The sequence below is a fragment of the Pseudophryne corroboree genome, chromosome 1 (genome assembly GCF_028390025.1).
Source record: "Pseudophryne corroboree isolate aPseCor3 chromosome 1, aPseCor3.hap2, whole genome shotgun sequence".
Classification (NCBI taxonomy): Eukaryota; Metazoa; Chordata; class Amphibia; order Anura; family Myobatrachidae; genus Pseudophryne; species Pseudophryne corroboree.
In genome coordinates, this window is record NC_086444.1 from 793155028 (window position 1) to 793182624 (window position 27597).

Sequence of the window (27597 nt, forward strand, 5' to 3'; positions counted from 1 at the left end):
TAGATGAGCATTACCATATCCGCGACTCCCGCTTCTGGTCCTCCTCTTCCCTCGACTGGCTCTCCATCTTTCCCCCAGTATGTGTGCGGCCAGCAGCTCTCTCTGGGTCCAAGCTCCTGTCCTACTAGTGTCCGGCTGGCAGGCTCTTTCTGCTCATTTGCCTGTGAATACAGCAGGCAGCCCTTGATCTACTCCGGCAAGCACCTCCTCTGTCCTGATGCCATCCTGGCACCCAGGGCACCTAATTCTCATTACACCACTGCATACATCTCTTCAATTATCTCAAACTATCTCCCTATCCAACCTCTCCACTCTGCACAAATCTGCATCCCTCATACACACGTATTACTCACTCCCACTCAAAATTACAGAACTTTTTCTGGACTGCACCCAGTCTGTGGAATGCCCTCCCACGCACAATAAAACTCTAGTCTCCAAACCTTCAAGCATTCCCTGAAAACTCTCCTTTTCAGACATGCTTCACAAATTTCAGACCCACGCACATATTCTCCCTATATAATTACATCCCATCTGCACAATCCAGAACTATTATTTAATAGATAACGCCTATCCCTATTTCCCTATAGATTGTAAGCTTGCGAGCAGGGCCTTCCTACCTCTCTGTCTGTCTGTTATTACCCAGCTTTGATCTTTTACTGTTGTTCCAATTGTAAAGTCCAACGGAATACGCTGCACTATATAAGAAACTGTTAATAAATAAACAACATAAATAAATGTTTAAAAGTTAGAGAAAATTATATAGCTCAAAGATGTATATATCAAAACTCCCAACTTTGGAACTTTTAACTGAGGAAATTGTGCTTACGTTGGGGCAACCCTCTTCCCTGCACCTAAAAACACCCTTGAGGCATACACAAGTGGCAGGTGGGTGCAGCTCCCTTTTATCAGGGCACTGTTATGATTCCAGCACTCTGGTCTGAGGTGGTCCTATTGCAAGGACCGGAGCACTGGAACGGAATGCTGGGGAAGGGAGCGGGAATAGAAAGTAGCCCCTGGCGCCCTAACTCCGTTGTCTCGCCCGTGTTGTCAGAAATCCCCTGCGAGACTATGGTTGCTTGAGCCCATGGCAGCCGCGTTTGAAGGGCGGATTATGTCTGCCCAACTCCGATGCCCCCTCAGGTCTTAATGGGAGACAAAGGGAAATCCGAGACAGGGTGATAACAAGGGGCCCTCTGACTAAACAACCAGGCCAGGGGCTACAAGCTAACTGACTAAACCTGAGGTATGTGCGGTAACCCGCCAGGGAAAAGGACAACCAAAATCCACTAGTCCGTACTCCTACCCAGCACCGCTGGATACCAGAGTGGATCTGTGGGAGCGGAATCCTCCGCAAAAGCTCCGAAACACAAATAATAAATGACAAATAATAAAGCGGCCCAAGCCGCAACACACGGCTACGCCGTGACTCACGAACTCCACTGGATGTTCAAAAGGTGCTCAGTCAGGACTCCAGGAACAGATGACGACTACCGAGTACAGGACAACTGAGAATAGGAACGACCGGATACAGCAGGACTGGAAACACTCACAGCAAACAGATTCAGCATGCAGGAAGCTATTACCGGCGTCTGTGAGAAGCCCAGGAAGTGTATTTAACAGGGAGTCCTCCAATCAGCTGTTTGGAGGCTGATTGGATTAGATGCCATACAGCTGCCAAGCTGCATGGCCAGGAAAACAGATATCTATTAATTAAATTGAACCCAGCAACGGGGAAACGCAGTCCGTAAGTGGCGTCCCCGTTGCTAGGGTCCGTGCGGCTCCGTGCGCCCGGCGTCTAGCGTTGCCAGGGAGCCGGCGGCTGTACGCGCACGGCGTCCCTGGTAGCTAGGCGCCGGGCCGCACCGACGAGCGGACCCCGGCGCCTAACAGGCACATCTGCCAACTGTCCTAAAGTTCTAATCCTTTATATTAGAGCAAGTGAGGCTTTTGTACATGGCAAATAATAAATGGACCAGCATGTCACAACAGTGGTGTATATTATGAATAATGTAATTATGTAGTATTATAGTAAGACTACTGCTAAATTCCCTGTATCATTTCATTTCATTATTCATATTCAAAACCCGCTTGTGTCTTTTTTGAAATAAAATCTTCTTTGGGACAAAGGGTCTGACATTAGTATCTGTATTTAAATACTGTATATAGACATTGTGGGCCTGATTCAGACGCAATGCAATGCCAATACAGCAGCGATCTTTTTCAGTGATGGAACTGCCACAAGTGAACAGAGACGCCCACCGAAACCATCACAACATTCTCAACAACCGCATACTCCATCGCAACCATGACGCAGATGTAAGGAACAATGATTCCCTGAGTGCCTCCATGGCCGCGCAGAATGGCCGCGGGAGCTGTGAATCTGGTACCATGTTTCATGTGTACGAGATCGCAGTCTTGCGCAGAGATGTGCCTTAAAAATGGTCATGAGACGCCGGCGTTTTTGCAGACACTCCCTGTTACCTCCCCCTTTTGACCGATTCCTCACAGTGAGCAGCATCACAAAGTAACGCTGCAGCCATGTTCATCTTTGCGGCGATGCGGCATGTGGCATGGCGTGCCGGTCTGTGACTACTCGCAGCAGGCATTCGCTCCATTAAATCCATTAGGAGTTAATAGTAGAGATGTGCACTTGAAATTTTTCGGGTTTTTTGTTTTGGTTTTGGGTTCGGTTCCGCGGCCGTGTTTTGGGTTCGACCGCGTTTTGGCAAAACCTCACCGAATTTTTTTTGTCGGATTCGGGTGTGTTTTGGATTCGGGTGTTTTTTTCAAAAAACACTAAAAAACAGCTTAAATCATAGAATTTGGGGGTCATTTTGATCCCAAAGTATTATTAACCTCAAAAACCATAATTTCCACTCATTTTCAGTCTATTCTGAATACCTCACACCTCACAATATTATTTTTAGTCCTAAAATTTGCACCGAGGTCGCTGGATGACTAAGCTAAGCGACCCTAGTGGCCGACACAAACACCTGGCCCATCTAGGAGTGGCACTGCAGTGTCACGCAGGATGGCCCTTCCAAAAAACACTCCCCAAACAGCACATGACGCAAAGAAGAAAAAAAGAGGCGCAATGAGGTAGCTGTGTGAGTAAGATAAGCGACCCTAGTGGCCGACACAAACACCTGGCCCATCTAGGAGTGGCACTGCAGTGTCACGCAGGATGGCCCTTCCAAAAAACACTCCCTAAACAGCACATGACGCAAAGAAAAAAAGAGGCGCAATGAGGTAGCTGTGTGAGTAAGCTAAGGGACCCTAGTGGCCGACACAAACACCTGGCCCATCTAGGAGTGGCACTGCAGTGTCACGCAGGATGGCCCTTCCAAAAAACACTCCCCAAACAGCACATGACGCAAAGAAAAATAAGAATTTACTTACCGATAATTCTATTTCTCGTAGTCCGTAGTGGATGCTGGGAACTCCGTAAGGACCATGGGGAATAGCGGCTCCGCAGGAGACAGGGCACATCTAAAGAAAGCTTTAGGATCACCTGGTGTGCACTGGCTCCTCCCCCTATGACCCTCCTCCAAGCCTCAGTTAGGATACTGTGCCCGGACGAGCGTACACAATAAGGAAGGATTTGAATCCCGGGTAAGACTCATACCAGCCACACCAATCACACTGTACAACTTGTGATCTGAACCCAGTTAACAGCATGATAATAGAGAAGCCTCTATAAAAGATGGCTCACTACAACAATAACCCGAATTTTTTGGTAACAATAATTATGTACCAGTATTGCAGACAATCCGCACTTGGGATGGGCGCCCAGCATCCACTACGGACTACGAGAAATAGAATTATCGGTAAGTAAATTCTTATTTTCTCTGACGTCCTAGTGGATGCTGGGAACTCCGTAAGGACCATGGGGATTATACCAAAGCTCCCAAACGGGCGGGAGAGTGCGGATGACTCTGCAGCACCGAATGAGAGAACTCCAGGTCCTCCTCAGCCAGGGTATCAAATTTGTAGAAATTTACAAACGTATTTGCTCCTGACCAAGTAACTGCTCGGCAAAGTTGTAAAGCCGAGACCCCTCGGGCAGCTGCCCAAGATGAGCCCACCTTCCTTGTGAGTGGGCATTTTAAGATTTTTTGGCTGTGGCAGGCCTGCCACAGAATGTGCAAGCTGAATTGTACTACAAATCCAACGAGCAATCGTCTGCTTAGAAGCAGGAGCACCCAGTTTGTTGGGTGCATACAGGATAAACAGCGAGTCAGATTTTCTGACTCCAGCCGTCCTGGAAACATATATTTTCAGGGCCCTGACCACGTCAAGCAACTTGGAATCCTCCAAGTCCTTAGTAGCCGCAGGTACCACAATAGGTTGCTTCATGTGAAATGCAGAAACCACCTTAGGTAGAAATTGAGGACAAGTCCTCAATTCTGCCCTGTCAGAATGAAATATTAAATAAGGGCTTTTATATAATAAAGCCGCCAGTTCTGACACACGCCTGGCTGAAGCCAGGGCTAACAGCATCGTCACCTTCCATGTGAGATATTTTAAGTCCACAGTGGTGAGTGGTTCAAACCAATGTGACTTTAGGAAACTCAACACAACATTGAGATCCCAAGGTGCCACTGGAGGCACAAAAGGAGGCTGTATATGCAGTACCCCTTTTACAAATGTCTGAACTTCAGGCACTGAAGCCAGTTCCTTTTGGAAGAAAATCGACAGGGCCGAAATTTGAACCTTAATGGACCCTAATTTTAGGCCCATAGACAGTCCTGTTTGCAGGAAATGGAGGAAACGACCCAGTTGAAATTCCTCTGTAGGGGCCTTCTTGGCCTCCCACCACGCAACATATTTTCGCCAAATGCGGTGATAATGTTTTGCGGTTACGTCCTTCCTGGCCTTGACCAGGGTAGGGATGACTTCATCTGGAAAGCCTTTTTCCTTCAGGATCCGGCGTTCAACCGCCAAGCCGTCAAACGCAGCCGCGGTAAGTCTTGGAACAGACAAGGCCCCTGCTGGAGCAGGTCCTTTCTTAGAGGTAGAGGCCACGGTTCGTCCGTGAGCATCTCTTGAAGTTCCGGATACCAAGTCCTTCTTGGCCAATCCGGAACCACGAGTATAGTTCTTACTCCTCTCCTTCTTATGATTCTCAGTACTTTTGGTATGAGAGGCAGAGGAGGGAACACATACACTGACTGGTACACCCACGGTGTTACCAGAGCGTCCACCGCTATTGCCTGAGGGTCCCCTGACCTGGCGCAATATCTGTCTAGTTTTTTTGTTTAGACGGGACGCCATTATGTCCACCTTTGGTTTTTCCCAACGGTTTACAATCAGGTGGAAGACTTCTGGGTGAAGTCCCCACTCTCCCGGGTGAAGGTCGTGTCTGCTGAGGAAGTCTGCTTCCCAGTTGTCCACTCCCGGAATGAACACTGCTGACAGTGCTATCACATGATTTTCCGCCCAGCGAAGAATCCTTGCAGCTTCTGCCATTGCCCCCCTGCTTCCCGTGCCGCCCTGTCTGTTTACGTGGGCGACTGACGTGATGTTGTCCGATTGGATCAATACCGCCTGACCCTGAAGCAGGGGTTTCGCTTGACTTAGGGCATTGTAAATGGCCCTTAGTTCCAGAATGTTTATATGAAGAGATGTCTCCAGGCTTGACCATAAGCCCTGGAAATTCCTTCCCTGTGTGACTGCTCCCCAGCCTCGCAGGCTGGCATCCGTGGCCACCAGGACCCAGTCCCGAATGCCGAATCTGCGGCCCTCTAGAAGATGAGCACTCTGCAACCACCACAGGAGGGATACCCTTGTCCCCGGTGCCAGGGTTATCCGCTGAAGCATCTGAAGATGCGACCCGGACCATTTGTCCAGTAGGTTCCACTGGAAAGTCTTGCGTGGAATCTGCCGAATGGGATTGCTTCGTAGGAAGCCACCATTTTTACCCAGAACCCTTGTGCATTGATGCACTGAGACTTGGTTCGGTTTTAGGAGGTTCCTGACTAGCTCGGATAACTCCCTGGCTTTCTCCTCCGGGAGAAACACCTTCTTTCTGGACTGTGTCCAGGATCATCCCTAGGAACAGAAGACAAGTCGTCGGAACCAGCTGCGATTTTGGAATATTGAGAATCCAATCGTGCTGCCGCAACACTACCTGATATAGTGCTACACCGATCTCCAACTGTTCCCTGGATCTTACCCTTATCAGGGAATCGTCCAAGTAACGGATAACTAAAATTCCCTTCCTTCGAAGGAATATCATCATTACGGTCATTACTTCAGTAAAGACCCGGGGTGCCGTGGACCATCCCTACGGCAGCGTCCGAACTGATAGTGACAGTTCTGTACCATAACCTGAAATACCCTTGGTGAGAAGGGTAAATTTTGACATGAAGGTAAGCATCCTTGATGTCCCGAGACATCATGTAGTCCCCTTCTTCCAGGTTTGCAATCACTGCTCTGAGTGACTCAATTTTGAATTTGAACCTCTGTATGCAAGTGTTCAAAGATTTTAGATTTTAGATTTTAAAATCGGTCTCACCGAGCCGTCTGGCTTCGGTACCACAATAGTGTGGAATAATACCCCGTTCCCTGTTGTAGGAGGGGTACCTTGATTATCACCTGCTGGGAATACAGCTTGTGAATGGTTTCCAAAACTGCCTCCCTGTCAGCGGGAGACGTCGGTAAAACAGACCTTTGGAAACGGCGAGGGGGATACGTCTCGAATTCCAATTTGTACCCCTGAAATATTACCAGAAGGATCCAGGGGTCTACTTGCGAGTGAGCCCACTGCGCACTGAAATTCATTGAGAACGGGACCCCACCGTGCCTGAACTTGTAAAGCCCTAGCGTCATACTGAGGGCTTGGCAGAGGCGGAAAAGAGTTTCTGTTCCTTGGAACTGGCTGATCTCTGCAGCCATTTTCCTCTCCCTCTGTCACGAGCAGAAAAGAGGAACCCTTTTGTCCGCTTGCCAACCAGGCCTGCGCCTGATAATACGGCGTCTTATTTTGAGAGGCGACCTGGGGTACATCCCCTCTTTTAAGGCAATACTTCCAAATGCCGTTTGGAATCCGCATCACCTGACCACTTTACTGGTATAATTGGACAACGCACTTATACTTGATGCCAGTCGGCAAATATTCCGCTGTGCATCATGCATATATAGAAATGCATCTTTTAATTGCTCTATAGGCAATAATATACTGTCCTTATCTAGGATATCATATTTCCAGTCAGGGAATCCGACCACGCCAACCCAGCACTGCACATCCAGGCTGAGGCGATTGCTGGTTGCAGTATAACACCAGTATGTGTGTAAATACATTTTAGGATACCCTCCTGCTTTCTATCAGCAGGATCCTTAAGGGCGGCCATCTCAAGAGAGGGTAGAGCCCTTGTTCTTACAAGCGTGTGAGCGCCTTATCCCCCCTAGGGGGTGTTTCCCAACGCACCCTAACCTCTGGCGGGAAAAGGTATACTGCCAATAACTTTTTAGAAATTATCAATTGTTATCGGGGGGAAACCCACGCATTTTATTTCTCAGATTCAGGAAAACTACAGGAAGTTTTTCCTCACCAACATAATACCCCTTTTTTTTGGTGGTATTCATATTATCAGAAAAGTGTAAACTTTTTTTATTGCCTCAATCATGCAATGTGTGGCCCTATTTGGAAATCACGGTTGTCTCTTCACCGTCGACACAGGAGTCAGTATCCGTGTCGGCGTCTGTATCTGAGGTAACGGGCGCTTTAGAGCCCCTATATGAGACGTCTGGACATGCACAAGCTGAGTAGCCGGCTGTCTCATGTCAACCACTGTCTTTTATACAAAGCTGACACTGTCACACAATTTCCACAGTACATCCACTCAGGTGTCGACCCCCCAGGGGGTGACAACACTATTACAGACACTCTACTCCGTCTCCTCATCATTTTTCTCCTCATACATGTCGACACAAACGTACCGACACACAGCACACACACAGGGAATGCTCTGATAGAGGACAGGACCCCACTAGCCCTTTGGGGAGACAGAGGGAGAGTTTGCCAGCACACACCAGAGCGCTATATATATACAGGGATAACCTTATATAAGTGTTTTTCCCTTTATAGCTGCTGTATTGTTTATACTGCGCCTAATTTGTGCCCCCCTCTCTTTTTTAACCCCTTTCTGTAGTGTAGTGACTGCAGGGGAGAGCCAGGGAGCTTCCCTCCAACTGAGCTGTGAGGGAAAATGGCGCCAGTGTGCTGAGGAGATAGGCTCCGCCCCTTTCTCGGCGTCCTTATCATCCGTTTTTCTGTATGTTTTGGCAGGGGTTAAATGCATCCATATAGCCCAGGAGTTATATGTGATGCATTTATTTTAGCCATAAAAGGTTTTCTAACGATTTATTGCGTCTCAGGGCGCTGCCCCCCCAGCGCCCTGCACCCTCAGTGACCGGAGTGTGAAGTGTGCTGAGAGCAATGGCGCACAGCTGCGGTGCTGTGCGCCTACCTTTATCTGAAGACAGGAAAGTCTTCTGCCGCCGATTTTTCCGGACCTCTTCGCTCTTCTGGCTCTGTAAGGGGGCCGGCGGCGCGGCTCCGGTGACCCATCCAGGCTGAACCTGTGATCGTCCCTCTGGAGCTAATGTCCAGTAGCCTAAGAAGCCCAATCCACTCTGCACGCAGGTGAGTTCGCTTCTTCTCCCCTTAGTCCCTCGATGCAGTGAGCCTGTTGCCAGCAGGTCTCACTGAAAATAATAAACCTAAACTAAAACTTTCACAAAGAGCTCAGGAGAGCCCCTAGTGTGCACCCTTCTCGTCGGGCACAGAAATCTAACTGAGGCTTGGAGGAGGGTCATAGGGGGAGGAGCCAGTGCACACCAGGTGATCCTAAAGCTTTCTTTAGATGTGCCCTGTCTCCTGCGGAGCCGCTATTCCCCATGGTCCTTACGGAGTTCCCAGCATCCACTAGGACGTCAGAGAAAAAAGAGGCACAATGAGGTAGCTGTGTGAGTAAGCTAAGCGACCCTAGTGGCCGACACAAACACCTGGCCCATCTAGGAGTGGCACTGCAGTGTCACGCAGGATGGCCCTTCCAAAAAACACTCCCCAAACAGCACATGATGTAAAGAAAAAAAGAGGCGCAATGAGGTAGCTGTGTGAGTAAGCTAAGCGACCCTAGTGGCCGACACAAACACCTGGCCCATCTAGGAGTGGCACTGCAGTGTCACGCAGGATGGCCCTTCCAAAAAACACTCCCCAAACAGCACATGACGCAAAGAAAAAAAGAGGCGCAATGAGGTAGCTGTGTGAGTAAGCTAAGCGACCCTAGTGGCCGACACAAACACCTGGCCCATCTAGGAGTGGCACTGCAGTGTCACGCAGGATGGCCCTTCCAAAAAACACTCCCCAAACAGCACATGACGCAAAGAAAAAAAGAGGCGCAATGAGGTAGCTGTGTGAGTAAGCTAAGCGACCCTAGTGGCCGACACAAACACCTGGCCCATCTAGGAGTGGCACTGCAGTGTCACGCAGGATGGCCCTTCCAAAAAACACTCCCCAAACAGCACATGACGCAAAGAAAAAAAGAGGCGCAATGAGGTAGCTGTGTGAGTAAGCTAAGCGACACAAGTGGCCGACACAAACACCTGGCCCATCTAGGAGTAGCACTGCAGTGTCACGCAGGATGGCCCTTCCAAAAAACACTCCCCAAACAGCACATGACGCAAAGAAAAAAAGAGGCGCAATGAGGTATCTGTGTGAGTAAGATAAGCGACCCGAGTGGCCGACACAAACACCTGGCCCATCTAGGAGTGTCACTGCAGTGTCACGCAGGATGGCCCTTCCAAAAAACACTCCCCAAACAGCACATGACGCAAAGAAAAATGAAAGAAAAAAGAGGTGCAAGATGGAATTGTCCTTGGGCCCTCCCACCCACCCTTATGTTGTATAAACAATGGAGATGGATGGATACTAGTATACTTATGGATGGACGAGCGACTGCCGACACAGAGGTAGCTACAGCCATGGACTACCGTACTGTGTCTGCTGCTAATATAGACTGGATGATAATGAGATAAAATTAAAAAATATATATATATATATATATATATATATATCACACTAGTACTGCAGCCGGACAGGTATATATTATGTAATGACGGACCTGCTGGACACTGTCTGTCAGCACTGCAGACTCCTAAAGTAAGCTACTAGTATCAAGAAGATAGAAAAAATAAATAAACCACGGGTAGGTGGTATACAATTATGGATGGACGAGCGACTGCCGAGTCCCGACACAGAGGTAGCTACAGCCGTGGACTACCGTACTGTGTCTGCTGCTAATATAGACTGGATGATAATGAGATAAAATTAAAATATATATATATATATATATATATATATATCACACTAGTACTGCAGCCGGACAGGTATATATTATGTAATGACGGACCTGCTGGACACTGTCTGTCAGCACTGCAGACTCCTAAAGTAAGCTACTAGTATCAAGAAGATAGGAAAAAAAAATAAACCACGGGTAGGTGGTATACAATTATGGATGGACGAGCGACTGCCGACACAGAGGTAGCTACAGCCGTGGACTACCGTACTGTGTCTGCTGCTAATATAGACTGGATGATAATGAGATAAAATTAAAAAATATATATATATATATATATATATATATATCACACTAGTACTGCAGCCGGACAGGTATATATTATGTAATGACGGACCTGCTGGACACTGTCTGTCAGCACTGCAGACTCCTAAAGTAAGCTACTAGTATCAAGAAGATAGAAAAAAAAAATAAACCACGGGTAGGTGGTATACAATTATGGATGGACGAGCGACTGCCGAGTCCCGACACAGAGGTAGCTACAGCCGTGGACTACCGTACTGTGTCTGCTGCTAATATAGACTGGATGATAATGAGATAAAATTAAAATATATATATATATATATATCACACTAGTACTGCAGCCGGACAGGTATATATTATGTAATGACGGACCTGCTGGACACTGTCTGTCAGCACTGCAGACTCCTAAAGTAAGCTACTAGTATCAAGAAGATAGAAAAAAAAAATAAACCACGGGTAGGTGGTATACAATTATGGATGGACGAGCGACTGCCGACACAGAGGTAGCTACAGCCGTGGACTACCGTACTGTGTCTGCTGCTAATATAGACTGGATGATAATGAGATAAAATTAAAATATATATATATATATATATATATATCACACTAGTACTGCAGCCGGACAGGTATATATTATGTAATGACGGACCTGCTGGACACTGTCTGTCAGCACTGCAGACTCCTAAAGTAAGCTACTAGTATCAAGAAGATAGAAAAAAAAAAACACGGGTAGGTGGTATACAATTATGGATGGACGAGCGACTGCCGAGTCCCGACACAGAGGTTGCTACAGCCGTGGACTACCGTACTGTGTCTGCTGCTAATATAGACTGGATGATAATGAGATAAAATTAAAATATATATATATATATATATATATCACACTAGTACTGCAGCCGGACAGGTATATATTATGTAATGACGGACCTGCTGGACACTGTCTGTCAGCACTGCAGACTCCTAAAGTAAGCTACTAGTATCAAGAAGATAGAAAAAATAAATAAACCACGGGTAGGTGGTATACAATTATGGATGGACGAGCGACTGCCGACACAGAGGTAGCTACAGCCGTGGACTACCGTACTGTGTCTGCTGCTAATATAGACTGGATGATAATGAGATAAAATAAAAAAATATATATATATCACACTAGTACTGCAGCCGGACAGGTATATATTATGTAATGACGGACCTGCTGGACACTGTCTGCAGAATGCGTTTATAAAAACACCACACGACGAGTGTTTAACTTTTTCAGGCAGACAATCACAATATACTGGTGGTCAGCAGACAATCACAATACTGGTGGTCAGTGGTCACTGGTCAGTCACACTGGCAGTGGCACTCTGGCAGCAAAAGTGTGCACTGTACTTAAAATATGTACTCCTGCTATAACTGCTCCCCAGTCTCCCCCACAATTAAGCTGTGTGAGCACTGCAGTGAGCACTCAGCAGTCAGATAATGATATACAGTATATGATGCAGCACACTGGGCTGAGCAGTGAGCACAGATATGGTATGTGTGACTGTGTCACACTGTGTATCGTTTTTTTTCAGCCAGAGAACGGATTCATTAAACTAGTGGCACTGGTCACTGCCACTGGTCACACTATCAGCAGCAAGTAGTACTCCTCCTATATTATGCTCCCCAAAATTTGTGTCTCTCTCTCTCTAGTACTATTAGTCACTCTAAACGGATAGGACGCCAGCCACGTCCTCTCCCTATCAATCTCAATGCACGTGTGAAAAATGGCGGCGACGCGCGGCTCCTTATATAGAATCCGAGTCTCGCGATAGAATCCGAGCCTCGCGAGAATCCGACAGCGGGATGAAGACGTTCGGGCGCGCTCGGGTTAACCGAGCAAGGCGGGAGGATCCGAGCCTGCTCGGCCCCGTGTAAAAAAAGCTGAAGTTCGGCGGGTTCGGATTCAGAGAAACCGAACCCGCTCATCTCTAGTTAATAGAGTGATCACCGAGTGCGAATAGTCACAGCTCTGCACGCCATGCAGCACGTCACATCACAGCAAAGATGAACATGGCACATCTGTACCTTATCGTGTGAGCACTGTGGCCACAAAACATGCACAGTCTGCCGATAACCACTCAGTTGCAACACCATTGACGTTTCAACCGTATCTGAATCAGGCCCTGTGTTAGCAGTAGCTATGATTGTGCTCAATAACCAATGGTTGCTGACTCACTGCACAATAGGAGTGTATTCAATACCTGTCAGATCCTTTCCGACGGAAAGGATCTGACAGGGCAGTATTTAATGAGCGACCAAATCCGACTGTCGGATTTGGTCGCTCCCGTCAACTGTCACATGTACCTGGGGAGGCTGGGGAGGCAGATGCCGCTCAAACCCCTTGCTCTCACGTCCGTCAGGCGGTCCTCAATGCTGATCGCCGGTGTCCGTCCGAGCTGCTGCTGTTTCCTTTCCTCACCTGGCCCCCTCCTCTCCTCACCCGTCCATGCTCCACTACTTACCCATCCCCGCTCCTCTCCTCACATGGTCCCCGTCACATGCTTGCTGTCATGATGTGTTCCCACTCCCCCGTCTCATTGCCCCTGTCTCATCTCCCCGACTCCAACAATGTCAATCCGACATTAAAAAAAGTCGGATTGACATTGTAGGAACCAGGGCCAAAACCTGTCGGATTGGCCGCAAAACGCGTGGATCCGCGGCTAATCCGACAATCCACGTGTTTTCCGACAAGTTGGGAATTCCTAATTTGTCGGTTAAAAAACAGCTAGCACTGAATAGGTTGAAACCCCTTCCGACCTAAACCTGTCATAAACTGCCGTCTTTCTGACAAGACGGCAGTTTCCGATAGCAATTGAATATACCCCATAGTGGGAAATCATTTTAGACAAATTTATCCTAGACCTACAAATGTTCCCATCCTCAATGAAACAATAACTAAAAACATTGAGTTAACCTGTAGCTATTATAACAATTCACTCACCCAAATGTAAATAAGTCCTTTCCTGTCACAGGATGATGTTGTGTAAACTTAATAAGTACTGTATGTTTTCCAAGTAGCCGTTTATGCACGCAATGTCATTATATATTTACCATTTGATAGTTTATAACCAGAAAGTAATTTATGTATTATCAGCTAAGCAAAAAGTTTATAAATTCATTAGAAATGTTGTACTTTTATGTGATGATAATTGTTGTGTTTGTATTTTGTATTGTGTAAAACAATTTATGCAAAAATTCTCTTTTCTCAATTGTATAGTATCAGCAAGTACTGCCACTGACGTAAACTCTACAACTTCCCAAGGTACAGTATTTGCCAACCCTTAATAATTATCATTTTGCATTTCTATAATATGATTCTGCATATATAGTATACTATATACTCAGTTGCTAGACTAGAGAAATGATCAAGTGTGTGGCAATTACAGTTTAATGCCAAAAAATGCAAAATTATGCACTTGGGTCTCAAAAATCGTAAGACTAAATATAGTTAACTAGGTGATTCATCGCGCCCTACGGGCGCTCTGCACACCGTAGTGATGGGCTACGCCCCCTTAACCCTTGCACGCTCTTGTGGCGAGCAATAGTTGTATTATATGGAGTATTACCTCCAATCATAATTGTGTGAGAGGTTAAATATTGCACGGACAAAGGGCGTGCAATGCTTAAAGGGTCGCAGCCCCTTGCAACGGCGTGAACAGCGCATGCAGGGCCTGATGAATCACCTAGTAGGTGCTGTGGTTGGGGGATTGGCGGGTGCAGGGGAGACGCGGGTGGGGGAGGGGGGCCGGGAGCGGGGGAGGGGTGGTTGCGGGGGTGGTGCGGGTGGGGCTGGTACAGTGGAGTGGGAGGAGCGGGTGCCACGGGTGGGGATCCGGAGCCACCGCGGGTGCGGGGGTGCCGCGGGTGGGGAGGGTCAGGTGCAGGGGTGCTGCGGATGTGGGAGGGGGTCCGAAGCCACATTGGATGGTGGAGGAGGGGTGCGGGTGCCGCGGATGGGGCCTGGAGGTAGCGCGAGTGGGGGAGGGGCGGGTAATGCTTCTCCTGCTTCTCCCCCTGGAAGCAGCTAGGCTGCTGTCCTCCGTTTGACAGTGGCTCTCCCGGAGACTCGCACAGCAGCCACTCATTATTTTTAGCGGCGGTATCCCAACAGGGAAGAAGATGCACTCAATAAACTACAGCTCCCAGCAGCCCTTAGCGCCTGAATGCTTCAGCGATAAGTGTTGCTGGGAGCTGAAGTTTATTTAGTGCGTATACTTCCCTGTAATGCGGCACGTTGGGACACCGGCGCTGAGAATAGTGACTGGCTGGCAGAACTGACTGACTCGCTTAATCAATGTAAGTGGTGAGAGTGCTGTGCAGTGTAAGTGTCCAGACATTACCCTCCACAATTATACCCATTCTATCCATTACATTAGCCATTTTGGTGCTTCCAGGCCGGCCAGGTGCTGTGTTGCGGACTCAGGGCCTCTGGGGATCTGGGTGCGGCTGTGGCTGGGAGGCACTTCTGTGACATCATGTGCAGAGGAGGCTGCGGGGCTCAGAGAGTATGCGGCGCTGGGAGGGCTATGAAATCCTTCTGCTGCACCACTTTCATACACATCTATGCCGGTGGCCGCAGCAGCTTTTGTTCCACGTGTGCCGCAGCTAGGGTGTGGGGATTGTTGATGCCGGAAGGGGCAGGCGGACTGGCAGCTGGATATAGGGGGTCATTCCGACCTGATCATAGCTGTGCTAAATTTAACACAGCTATGATCACTTAAACTGACATGAGGGGGGACGCCCAGCACAGGGCTAGTCCGCCCCGCACAGCGGCAATGCTTTTGTACTTGAAGAGTACTTCCCAGCCAGCGCAGCTCCTGCGGCTGGCCGGGAGTTACTCATCGCTGCCCGGGTCGCAGCGGCTGCGTGTGACATCACACAGCTGCTGCGTCCTGCCCACCTCACGGTCCGGCCATGCCTGTGTTTGCCGGACCGCGGCCACAAAATGGCGGGCAAATGCTGCCGTGCCGCCCCCTCCCATCCAGCGACCGCCTCTGCCTGTCAATCAGGCTGAGGTAATCGCTAGGCAATGACAGCCGTCGGCTGTCAGCCATGTTCCGGCGCACTGCGGCACCAGCGCATGTGCAGTTCTGACTTGATCACTGCACTGCGATGAACTGCAGCGAACGATCAAGTCAGAATGACCCCCATAGGACGCTGCAGTAAAAGTTTTCTTTTCCCCTATCTACAGCACAGAGACTTGCTGCAGATGCAGTGGCATACCTTCCAGCTGTACATTTTTGGTAGGTACTGTACCTTTTTTTATGGTCTGTACCGATTTTTGGCTCTCCATTGAAACTATAGGGAAAGGGGCGTTGCCACACCACTGTACCCTTGGCCATGCCCCTTTATCGAATTTGTAGCGATTTTTTGTGTGCAAATTGTTGGAGGGTATGTTGCTGCAGCTGCAGTGGGTCTATTTTGGGGTGTGGGGCTGGAGCTGCAGTGCCACCAGCCCCATTGTTAATCCTGCTCTGGGAACACACACAGCAGCCAAAGGGCAGTGCCTCCCATTGGATGTAAGTTACTGTGTGGGAGAGCGTTTCTCGCCCAATCAGCTGTGTACTGGGTGTGATAGACCTGCTGCTAACCCAATGAGAGCTCCTACCATGCCCAGCATTAGCCACACAGTCACAGAGTGACAGATCTGGGCAATTATATAGGAGATGGCACTATACTGGAAACTACTGAGGAGGAAAGGGATCTAGGAGTCACTATTTCAGGTGACTTAAAGGCAGGTAAGCAATGTAACAAAGCAATGAGGAAGGCTAATCAGATGCTTGGCTGAGGAATCAGCAGCAGAAAGAAAGACGTAATAATGCCACTGTATAGGTCATTGGTATGGCTTCATCTAGAATACTGTGTTCAGTTCAGGAGGCCATATCTTCAAAAGGATATTAATACATTAGAGACTGTACAAAGAAGGTCAACTAAAATGGTGCATGGCCTACACCACAAAACATACCCAGAAAGACTAAGAAATCTCAATATATATAGGGGGTAATTTCAAGTTGATCGCAGCAGGAATTTTGTTAGCAGTTGGGCAAAACCATGTGCACTGCAGGGGAGGGAGATATAACATGTGCAGAAAGAGTTAGATTTGGGTGGGTTATTTTGTTTCTGTGCAGGGTAAATACTGGCTGCTTTATTTTTACACTGCAAATTAGATTACAGATTGAACACACCACACCCAAATCTAACTCTCTCTGCACATTTTAAATCTGCCTCCCCTGCAGTGCACATGGGCCCTCATTCCGAGTTGATCGGTCGGTATTTTTCATCACATCGCAATGAAAATCCGCTTAGTACGCATGCGCAATATTCGCACTGCGACTGCGCCAAGTAATTTAACAATGAAGATAGTATTTTTACTCACGGCTTTTTCATCGCTCCGGCGATCGTAATGTGATTGACAGGAAATGGGTGTTACTGGGCGGAAACACGGCGTTTTATGGGCGTGTGGATGAAAACGCTACCGTTTCCGGAAAAAACGCAGGAGTGGCTGGAGAAACGGGGGAGTGTCTGAGCGAACGCTGGGTGTGTTTGTGACGTCAAACCAGGAACGACAAGCACTGAACTGATCGCACAGGCAGAGTAAGGTTGAAGTTACTCAGAAACTGCAAAGTAGTTTGTAATCGCAATATTGCGAATACATCGGTCGCAATTTTAAGAAGCTAAGATACACTCCCAGTAGGCGTAGGCTTAGCATGTGTAACTCTGCTAAATTCGCCTTGCGACCGATCAACTCGGAATGAGGGCCCTGGTTTTGCCCAACTGCTAACAAAATTCCTGCTGCGATCAACTTGGAATTACCCCCATAGTTTAGTGTAGAGAAGGGAAAGGAGGGACATGATAAAAACTTTCAAATAAATCAAGAGTTTTAACAAGGTCCAGGAGGGAAACATTTTCCAAATGAAGAGAAGCAATGGGACACGAGGACATTCACTGAGACTGAAGGGAGGCAGGTTCAGGGAAAATTTGAGGAAAAATGACTTCACAGAAAGAGTAGTGGACAAGTTGAATAGCCTCCCATCAGCGGTGGTAGAGGATAAGGGGTGTATTCAATAAGAGTCAGAAACTGCTGTCTTGTTGGAAAGATGGCAGTTTCCGACTGGAATAGGTCAGAAGGGGTTCTGACCTATTCAATAGGGTCATATTTTTTCTGACAGGTTTTGGCCCCCTTTCCGACAAACTCAATACGACTTGAAAACAAGTCGAATTGAGGTGAGGCGACAGGGAGTGGTGCGGCGGGCTACGGGGATGAGAGGTACCTTGACGGCCGTCACGCGGCCAGGCACCTCTTTCCCTGTAGTGCCACCCCCGCCGCCGCAGACATCACCCCCGCTACCAGCTCCGGACGCCGATCACCACACTGCTCCCACCCGCTGGCGGACTTACGCTGCTCTCCCCATCGGCTGCCTCACGCTGCTCTCCCCACCGGCTGCCTCACGCTGCTCCCCCCTCCGGCCACCTCACGCTGCTCCCCCCTCCGGCCACCTCATGCTGCTCCCCACGCTGGCCACCGCACGCTGCTCCCTTGCTGGCCACCACTCTCTGCTCCCTCCACCGCTGCAGTCAGCGCACCCGGTAGCCACTGACAGCAGCGGCAGGACAGGACACAGGGAGCGGCCAAATACGACAGTCGGATTTGGCCGCTCATTGAATAGGGGTTGTCGGGTTCATTCCGACAACTGCATGTCGGAATGGACCCGACTCTTATTGAATATACCTCTAAGACAGTAAAGCTATTTAAACATGCATGGGATAGACATAAGGATATCCTTATGTCTAAAAATATGGTAAAAAAAGGGGCAGACTAGATGGGCCAAGTGGTTCTTATCTGCCATCAAATTCTATGTTTCTATACTCTGTGAAGTGAACTAATTATTGCTACTTGTGGCTGTAAAGCCATGCAGCTAAGAAAGCCACGACTGCATAAACATTTGTGCCACAGTGCCATCAGGGGAAAATGTCAGAACTATAGTATGGCCTAATATGGACTAAATTTATAAAGCTAGTGATGTATAAAGTAAGTTTAATTATGTACATATTTAAATTGTATGGTTGGCACTGCTGCAAGGAATAGGGTATTTAGCCCCAGTGCAGTGTGCAATTGCATAATTGTCTTATCACACACTCATGCCAGAAAAACTGAGACACCTGTCTAGTATTGCATACAGTAGGTCCTTCTTTCGATTAGATTACATCAACAACATGACCAGGCATAGAGCTCTCATAAATATTGTGTAGATAATGTACACAATATTTCCTGAATAATGGTCCACAATTTCCTAATATTTGCTGGTGGGGGAACCCTACCTTAGATGGCACATTGACTGCATCCCACATATGCTCTATTAGGCTCATATCTGATGAACTAGTGGGGCAACTCACGATGCCAATTTCAGAGGAATGCTTCTCTAGCTATAATGGGGTGGGTATGGACCTGTGCAGTAGCGCATTGTAACGCTAATACAGCCCGCTCCCATTTTAATGAATGCATGACATGGCCAGGTGCAAATGATCTGCAAAGATAGTTATGTACCATCCGCCGGTCAGTGATATCTGGGGGATCTTAATGCATGCCAGTTGAAAACACCCCATGCCATAACAGAGCCACTGCTGCCCTGGACTGTCAGAAACAGTTGGAAACTGGAATAGCCAGCCCAGGCTATACATTTCCAGTTATCTTGCATCCAGTGTTCATGAGACCAGGCAATCTGCAGAGGCTTGTGCAGTGGGGTAAGTAATGGAAACCGAGTGGTCCATCATCTCTTGTACCCCATATAAAAAAGGGAGCATTGCACTGTTTGAATGCTGATGTTACTTGTGGACCCAGCAATAATTTCTGCTGTTATTTGATGCAATGTCGCAAATTAGGCGTAATTGAGATGTGGTTGGAGGTTGCATTGTTTACTTGGAACCAGCAGTGATGCACTAATATGGTAATGCAGCAGGAGGCATCTGACATACTGTAAGTAGATACCTCCTGTATGCATTTCCTACAAAGAGGCCAGGAAATCTCCATCTTCCAATGTAGATCTTGGCTTCGGCACAGCCCTAAAATGGAGACAACACGCCTCCATTTTGGGAAATGGTGCCCATCGCCACCCCTTCCCCACCCCCAAAATGGCTGCAGACAGTCAATTACTGACAGTCTGCAGCCGTAGTGCGAGGGTATGGTGCATGACTCATACAGCCCACTTGCATCGGAACCGGAATCAGGTCCATTGGTCAGATGTTACAATGCATGCCAGACTCCTCTGTCCACAGTTATCCAGAATTTTTTGTTGGCCACAGCAGTGTCGAACACTGCATGTCTTCTTGTCATTGTACACCCTATAAATTGTTGCATGGGAAAATCCAAATTTTGTGTTTATGTCAGAGATAAAATGACCAATCTCTCTGGCACCTACTATTTAGAGATGTGCGGCGGGCACTTTTCGTGTTTTGTGTTTTGGTTTTGGTTCTGGTTCCATGCTCGTGTTTTGGATCTGGATTGGTTTTGCCAAAACCACCCTTTCATGCTTTAGTTTTGGTTTTGAATCTGGATGATTTTTGAAAAAAAACACAAAAACAGCTAAAATCACAGAATTTGGGGGTAATTTTGATCCTATTATTAACTTCAATAACATTCATTTCCACTCATTTCCAGTCTATTCTGAACACCTCACACCTAAAAATATTGTTTTTAGGCCAAAAGGTTGCACCGAGGTGGCTGTATGACTAAGCTAAGCGACACAAGTGTGCGGCACAAACACCTGGCCCATCTAGGAGTGGCACTGCAGTGTTTGAAAGGATGGCAGATTAAAAAAAAATAGTTCCCAAACAGCACATGATGCAAAGAAGAAAAAGAGGTGCAATGAGGCAGCTGTATGACTAAGCTAAGCGACACAAGTGTGCGGCACAAACAACATGGGATGTGCTGGAATTTGCCCAGATGTAATACACACACAATATTGGTGGCACAGGAGAGCGTACCCCTAAACCACACACACACACGGCAAAGCCTGTAAACGTAATTTGGATAATAATAACCCTTTTATTTGGAGCTATTATAATGCACAGATAATATAATATAATGCAGCACAGACGAGTAAACCCCTACACAACACAGGGCAAACCTGTAAAAACTATTTGGATAATAATATAAGTAATGTATATAACCCTTTTATTTGGCATAAATAATATACAGCACAGGACACCACCACTGGACTTATGGCAGCACAAGCCACCACCACTGGACTGATGCAGCACAAGACAGCACCACTGGACTGGACTTATACGGCAGTACCCCTGGAGTTATACGGCAGTACCCCTGGAGTTATACGGCAGTGTCAGACACTTTAAAAAACTAGTCCCCAAACAGCACATGATGCAAAGAAGAAAAAGAGGTGCAAGATGGAATTGTCCTTGGGCCCTCCCACCCACCCTTATGTTGTATAAACAGGACATGCACACTTTAACAAACCAATCATTTCAGCGACATGGTCTGCCACACGACTGTGGCTGAAATGACTGGTTTGTTTGGGCCCCCACCAAAAAATAAGCAATTAATCTCTCCTTGCACAAACTGGCTCTACAGAGGCAAGATGTAGACCTCATCCTCCGATTACTCACCCCTTTCAATGTGTACATCCTCCTCCTAACAGAGTATTAATTCGTCCCCACTGGAATCCACCATCACAGGTCCCTATGTACTTTCTGGAGACAATTCCCGGAGGAATTTATAATTCATTTTGAGGAACATCATCTTCTCCACATTTTGTGGAAGTAACCTCCTACGTCAATCGCTGACAAGGTTACCGGCTGCACTAAACACTCTTTCGGAGTACACACTGGAGGGGGGGCAACTTAGGCAAAATAAAGCCAGCTTGTGCAGGGGCATCCAAATTGCCTCTTTTTCCTGCCAGTATACATTAGAGATGAGCGGGTTCGGTTTCTCTGAATCCGAACCCGCCCGAACTTCATGTTTTTTCTCACGGGTCCGAGCGACTCGGATCTTCCCGCCTTGCTCGGTTAACCCGAGCGCGCCCGAACGTCATCATGACGCTGTCGGATTCTCGCGAGGCTCGGATTCTATCGCGAGACTCGGATTCTATATAAGGAGCCGCGCGTCGCCGCCATTTTCACACGTGCATTGAGATTGATAGGGAGAGGACGTGGCTGGCGTCCTCTCCATTTAGATTATAAGAGACTGAGAGAGATTTACTGGAGCTGACTAGGAGGAGTACTGTTACTGTAGAAGTGTAGAGACTGAGTGGAGAGAGTTTACTAGTGAGGACAGTGCAGTTTACTTTATAATCCGTTCTCTGCCTGAAAAAAGCGATACACAGCACACAGTGACTCAGTCACATACCATATCTGTGTGCACTGCTCAGGCTCAGGCCAGTGTGCTGCATCATCTATTATCTATATATAATATTATATATATCTGTCTGACTGCTCAGCTCACACAGCTTATAATTGTGGGGGAGACTGGGGAGCACTACTGCAGTGCCAGTTATAGGTTATAGCAGGAGCCAGGAGTACATAATATATTATATAGTGAGTGACCACCAGACACACAGTGCAGTTTATTTAATATATCCGTTCTCTGCCTGAAAAAAGCGATACACACAGTGACTCAGTCAGTCACATACCATATCTGTGTGCACTGCTCAGGCTCAGGCCAGTGTGCTGCATCATCTATTATCTATATATAATATTATATATATCTGTCTGACTGCTCAGCTCACACAGCTTATAATTGTGGGGGAGACTGGGGAGCACTACTGCAGTGCCAGTTATAGGTTATAGCAGGAGCCAGGAGTACATAATATATTATATAGTGAGTGACCACCAGACACACAGTGCAGTTTATTTAATATATCCGTTCTCTGCCTGAAAAAAGCGATACACACAGTGACTCAGTCAGTCACATACCATATCTGTGTGCACTGCTCAGGCTCAGGCCAGTGTGCTGCATCATCTATTATCTATATATAATATTATATATATCTGTCTGACTGCTCAGCTCACACAGCTTATAATTGTGGGGGAGACTGGGGAGCACTACTGCAGTGCCAGTTATAGGTTATAGCAGGAGCCAGGAGTACATAATATATTATATAGTGAGTGACCACCAGACACACAGTGCAGTTTATTTAATATATCCGTTCTCTGCCTGAAAAAAGCGATACACACAGTGACTCAGTCAGTCACATACCATATCTGTGTGCACTGCTCAGGCTCAGGCCAGTGTGCTGCATCATCTATATATATTATATATCTGTCTGACTGCTCAGCTCACACAGCTTATAATTGTGGGGGAGACTGGGGAGCACTACTGCAGTGCCAGTTATAGGTTATAGCAGGAGCCAGGAGTACATATTATATTAAAATTAAACAGTGCACACTTTTGCTGCAGGAGTGCCACTGCCAGTGTGACTGACCAGTGACCTGACCACACTGACCACCAGTATAGTTAGTAGTATACTTATATTGTGATTGCCTGAAAAAGTTAAACACTCGTCGTGTGACTTCACTTGTGTGTTTTTGTTTTTTTTATTCTATAAAAATAAAACTCATTCTGCTGACAGACAGTGTCCAGCAGGTCCGTCATTATATAATATATAATATATACCTGTCCGGCTGCAGTAGTGATATATATATATTTTTTATATCATTTATCATCCAGTAGCAGCAGACACAGTACGGTAGTTCACGGCTGTGGCTACCTCTGTGTCTCTGCACTCGGCAGGCAGTCCGTCCATAATTGTAATACCACCTAACCGTGGATTTTTTTCATTCTTCTTTATACATACATAGTTACATAGACATCTTCTCTTTATCAACCAGTCTATATTAGCTGCAGACACAGTACAGTACGGTAGTTCACGGCTGTGGCTACCTCTGTGTCTGCACTCGGCAGGCAGTCCGTCCATAATTGTATACCACCTAACCGTGGTTTTTTTTCATTCTTCTTTATACATACATAGTTACATAGACATCTTCTCTTTATCAACCAGTCTATATTAGCTGCAGACACAGTACAGTACGGTAGTTCACGGCTGTGGCTACCTCTGTGTCTGCACTCGGCAGGCAGTCCGTCCATAATTGTATACCACCTAACCGTGGATTTTTTTCATTCTTCTTTATACATACATAGTTACATAGACATCTTCTCTTTATCAACCAGTCTATATTAGCTGCAGACACAGTACAGTACGGTAGTTCACGGCTGTGGCTACCTCTGTGTCTGCAGTCGGCAGGCAGTCCATAATTGTATACTAGTATCCATCTCCATTGTTTACCTGAGGTGCCTTTTAGTTGTGCCTATTAAAATATGGAGAACAAAAATGTTGAGGTTCCAAAAATAGGGAAAGATCAAGATCCACTTCCACCTCGTGCTGAAGCTGCTGCCACTAGTCATGGCCGAGACGATGAAATGCCAGCAACGTCGTCTGCCAAGGCCGATGCCCAATGTCATAGTACAGAGCATGTCAAATCCAAAACACCAAATATCAGTAAAAAAAGGACTCCAAAACCTAAAATAAAATTGTCGGAGGAGAAGCGTAAACTTGCCAATATGCCATTTACCACACGGAGTGGCAAGGAACGGCTGAGGCCCTGGCCTATGTTCATGGCTAGTGGTTCAGCTTCACATGAGGATGGAAGCACTCAGCCTCTCGCTAGAAAAATGAAAAGACTCAAGCTGGCAAAAGCAGCACAGCAAAGAACTGTGCATTCTTCGAAATCCCAAATCCACAAGGAGAGTCCAATTGTGTCGGTTGCGATGCCTGACCTTCCCAACACTGGATGTGAAGAGCATGCGCCTTCCACCATTTGCACGCCCCCTGCAAGTGCTGGAAGGAGCACCCGCAGTCCAGTTCCTGATAGTCAGATTGAAGATGTCAGTGTTGAAGTACACCAGGATGAGGAGGATATGGGTGTTGCTGGCGCTGGGGAGGAAATTGACCAGGAGGATTCTGATGGTGAGGTGGTTTGTTTAAGTCAGGCACCCGGGGAGACACCTGTTGTCCGTGGGAGGAATATGGCCGTTGACATGCCAGGTGAAAATACAAAAAAAATCAGCTCTTCGGTGTGGAGGTATTTCACCAGAAATGCGGACAACAGGTGTCAAGCCGTGTGTTCCCTTTGTCAAGCTGTAATAAGTAGGGGTAAGGACGTTAACCACCTCGGAACATCCTCCCTTATACGTCACCTGCAGCGCATTCATAATAAGTCAGTGACAAGTTCAAAAACTTTGGGTGACAGCGGAAGCAGTCCACTGACCAGTAAATCCCTTCCTCTTGTAACCAAGCTCACGCAAACCACCCCACCAACTCCCTCAGTGTCAATTTCCTCCTTCCCCAGGAATGCCAATAGTCCTGCAGGCCATGTCACTGGCAATTCTGACGAGTCCTCTCCTGCCTGGGATTCCTCCGATGCATCCTTGCGTGTAACGCCTACTGCTGCTGGCGCTGCTGTTGTTGCCGCTGGGAGTCGATGGTCATCCCAGAGGGGAAGTCGTAAGCCCACTTGTACTACTTCCAGTAAGCAATTGACTGTTCAACAGTCCTTTGCGAGGAAGATGAAATATCACAGCAGTCATCCTACTGCAAAGCGGATAACTGAGGCCTTGACAACTATGTTGGTGTTAGACGTGCGTCCGGTATCCGCCGTTAGTTCACAGGGAACTAGACAATTTATTGAGGCAGTGTGCCCCCGTTACCAAATACCATCTAGGTTCCACTTCTCTAGGCAGGCGATACCGAGAATGTACACGGACGTCAGAAAAAGACTCACCAGTGTCCTAAAAAATGCAGTTGTACCCAATGTCCACTTAACCACGGACATGTGGACAAGTGGAGCAGGGCAGGGTCAGGACTATATGACTGTGACAGCCCACTGGGTAGATGTATGGACTCCCGCCGCAAGAACAGCAGCGGCGGCACCAGTAGCAGCATCTCGCAAACGCCAACTCTTTCCTAGGCAGGCTACGCTTTGTATCACCGCTTTCCAGAATACGCACACAGCTGAAAACCTCTTACGGCAACTGAGGAAGATCATCGCGGAATGGCTTACCCCAATTGGACTCTCCTCTGGATTTGTGGCATCGGACAACGCCAGCAATATTGTGTGTGCATTAAATATGGGCAAATTCCAGCACGTCCCATGTTTTGCACATACCTTGAATTTGGTGGTGCAGAATTTTTTAAAAAACGACAGGGGCGTGCAAGAGATGCTGTCGGTGGCCAGAAGAATTGCGGGACACTTTCGGCGTACAGGCACCACGTACAGAAGACTGGAGCACCTCCAAAAACTACTGAACCTGCCCTGACATCATCTGAAGCAAGAAGTGGTAACGAGGTGGAATTCAACCCTCTATATGCTTCAGAGGTTGGAGGAGCAGCAAAAGGCCATTCAAGCCTATACAATTGAGCACGATATAGTAGGTGGAATGCACCTGTCTCAAGCGCAGTGGAGAATGATTTCAACGTTGTGCAAGGTTCTGATGCCCTTTGAACTTGCCACACGTGAAGTCAGTTCAGACACTGCCAGCCTGAGTCAGGTCATTCCCCTCATCAGGCTTTTGCAGAAGAAGCTGGAGACATTGAAGGAGGAGCTAACACGGAGCGATTCCGCTAGGCATGTGGGACTTGTGGATGGAGCCCTTAATTCGCTTAACAAGGATTCACGGGTGGTCAATCTGTTGAAATCAGAGCACTACATTTTGGCCACCGTGCTCGATCCTAGATTTAAAGCCTACCTTGGATCTCTCTTTCCGGCAGACACAAGTCTGCTGGGGTTGAAAGACCTGCTGGTGACAAAATTGTCAAGTCAAGCGGAACGCGACCTGTCAACATCTCCTCCTTCACATTCTCCCGCAACTGGGGGTGCGAGGAAAAGGCTCAGAATTCCGAGCCCACCCGCTGGCGGTGATGCAGGGCAGTCTGGAGCGACTGCTGATGCTGACATCTGGTCCGGACTGAAGGACCTGACAACGATTACGGACATGTCGTCTACTGTCACTGCATATGATTCTCTCAACATTGATAGAATGGTGGAGGATTATATGAGTGACCGCATCCAAGTAGGCACGTCACACAGTCCGTACTTATACTGGCAGGAAAAAGAGGCAATTTGGAGGCCCTTGCACAAACTGGCTTTATTCTACCTAAGTTGCCCTCCCACAAGTGTGTACTCCGAAAGAGTGTTTAGTGCCGCCGCTCACCTTGTCAGCAATCGGCGTACGAGGTTACATCCAGAAAATGTGGAGAAGATGATGTTCATTAAAATGAATTATAATCAATTCCTCCGCGGAGACATTGACCAGCAGCAATTGCCTCCACAAAGTACACAGGGAGCTGAGATGGTGGATTCCAGTGGGGACGAATTGATAATCTGTGAGGAGGGGGATGTACACGGTGATATATCGGAGGGTGAAGATGAGGTGGACATCTTGCCTCTGTAGAGCCAGTTTGTGCAAGGAGAGATTAATTGCTTCTTTTTTGGGGGGGGTCCAAACCAACCCGTCATATCAGTCACAGTCGTGTGGCAGACCCTGTCACTGAAATGATGGGTTGGTTAAAGTGTGCATGTCCTGTTTTGTTTATACAACATAAGGGTGGGTGGGAGGGCCCAAGGACAATTCCATCTTGCACCTCTTTTTTCTTTTCTTTTTCTTTGCATCATGTGCTGATTGGGGAGGGTTTTTTGGAAGGGACATCCTGCGTGACACTGCAGTGCCACTCCTAGATGGGCCCGGTGTTTGTGTCGGCCACTAGGGTCGCTAATCTTACTCACACAGTCAGCTACCTCATTGCGCCTCTTTTTTTCTTTGCGTCATGTGCTGTTTGGGGAGGGTTTTTTGGAAGGGACATCCTGCGTGACACTGCAGTGCCACTCCTAGATGGGCCCGGTGTTTGTGTCGGCCACTAGGGTCGCTAATCTTACTCACACAGCTACCTCATTGCGCCTCTTT

At 47.6% G+C, this 27597-nt stretch overlaps 1 protein-coding gene across 9 annotated transcripts in view; it reads left to right on the forward strand.

Moving 5' to 3' along the window:
* Positions 1–27597, forward strand: part of EMCN (endomucin) — a 431382-nt gene that overhangs the window by 19560 nt on the left and 384225 nt on the right. For 7 of the 9 annotated variants that reach the window (XM_063918475.1, XM_063918528.1, XM_063918500.1 and 4 more), the window contains exon 2: positions 13846–13890. The exons of the other annotated variants lie outside the window; for them this stretch is intronic. In XM_063918475.1, coding sequence (XP_063774545.1) covers positions 13846–13890 — 45 coding nt within the window. The remainder of the gene's footprint in view (positions 1–13845; positions 13891–27597) is intronic. 9 annotated transcript variants of the gene reach the window in all.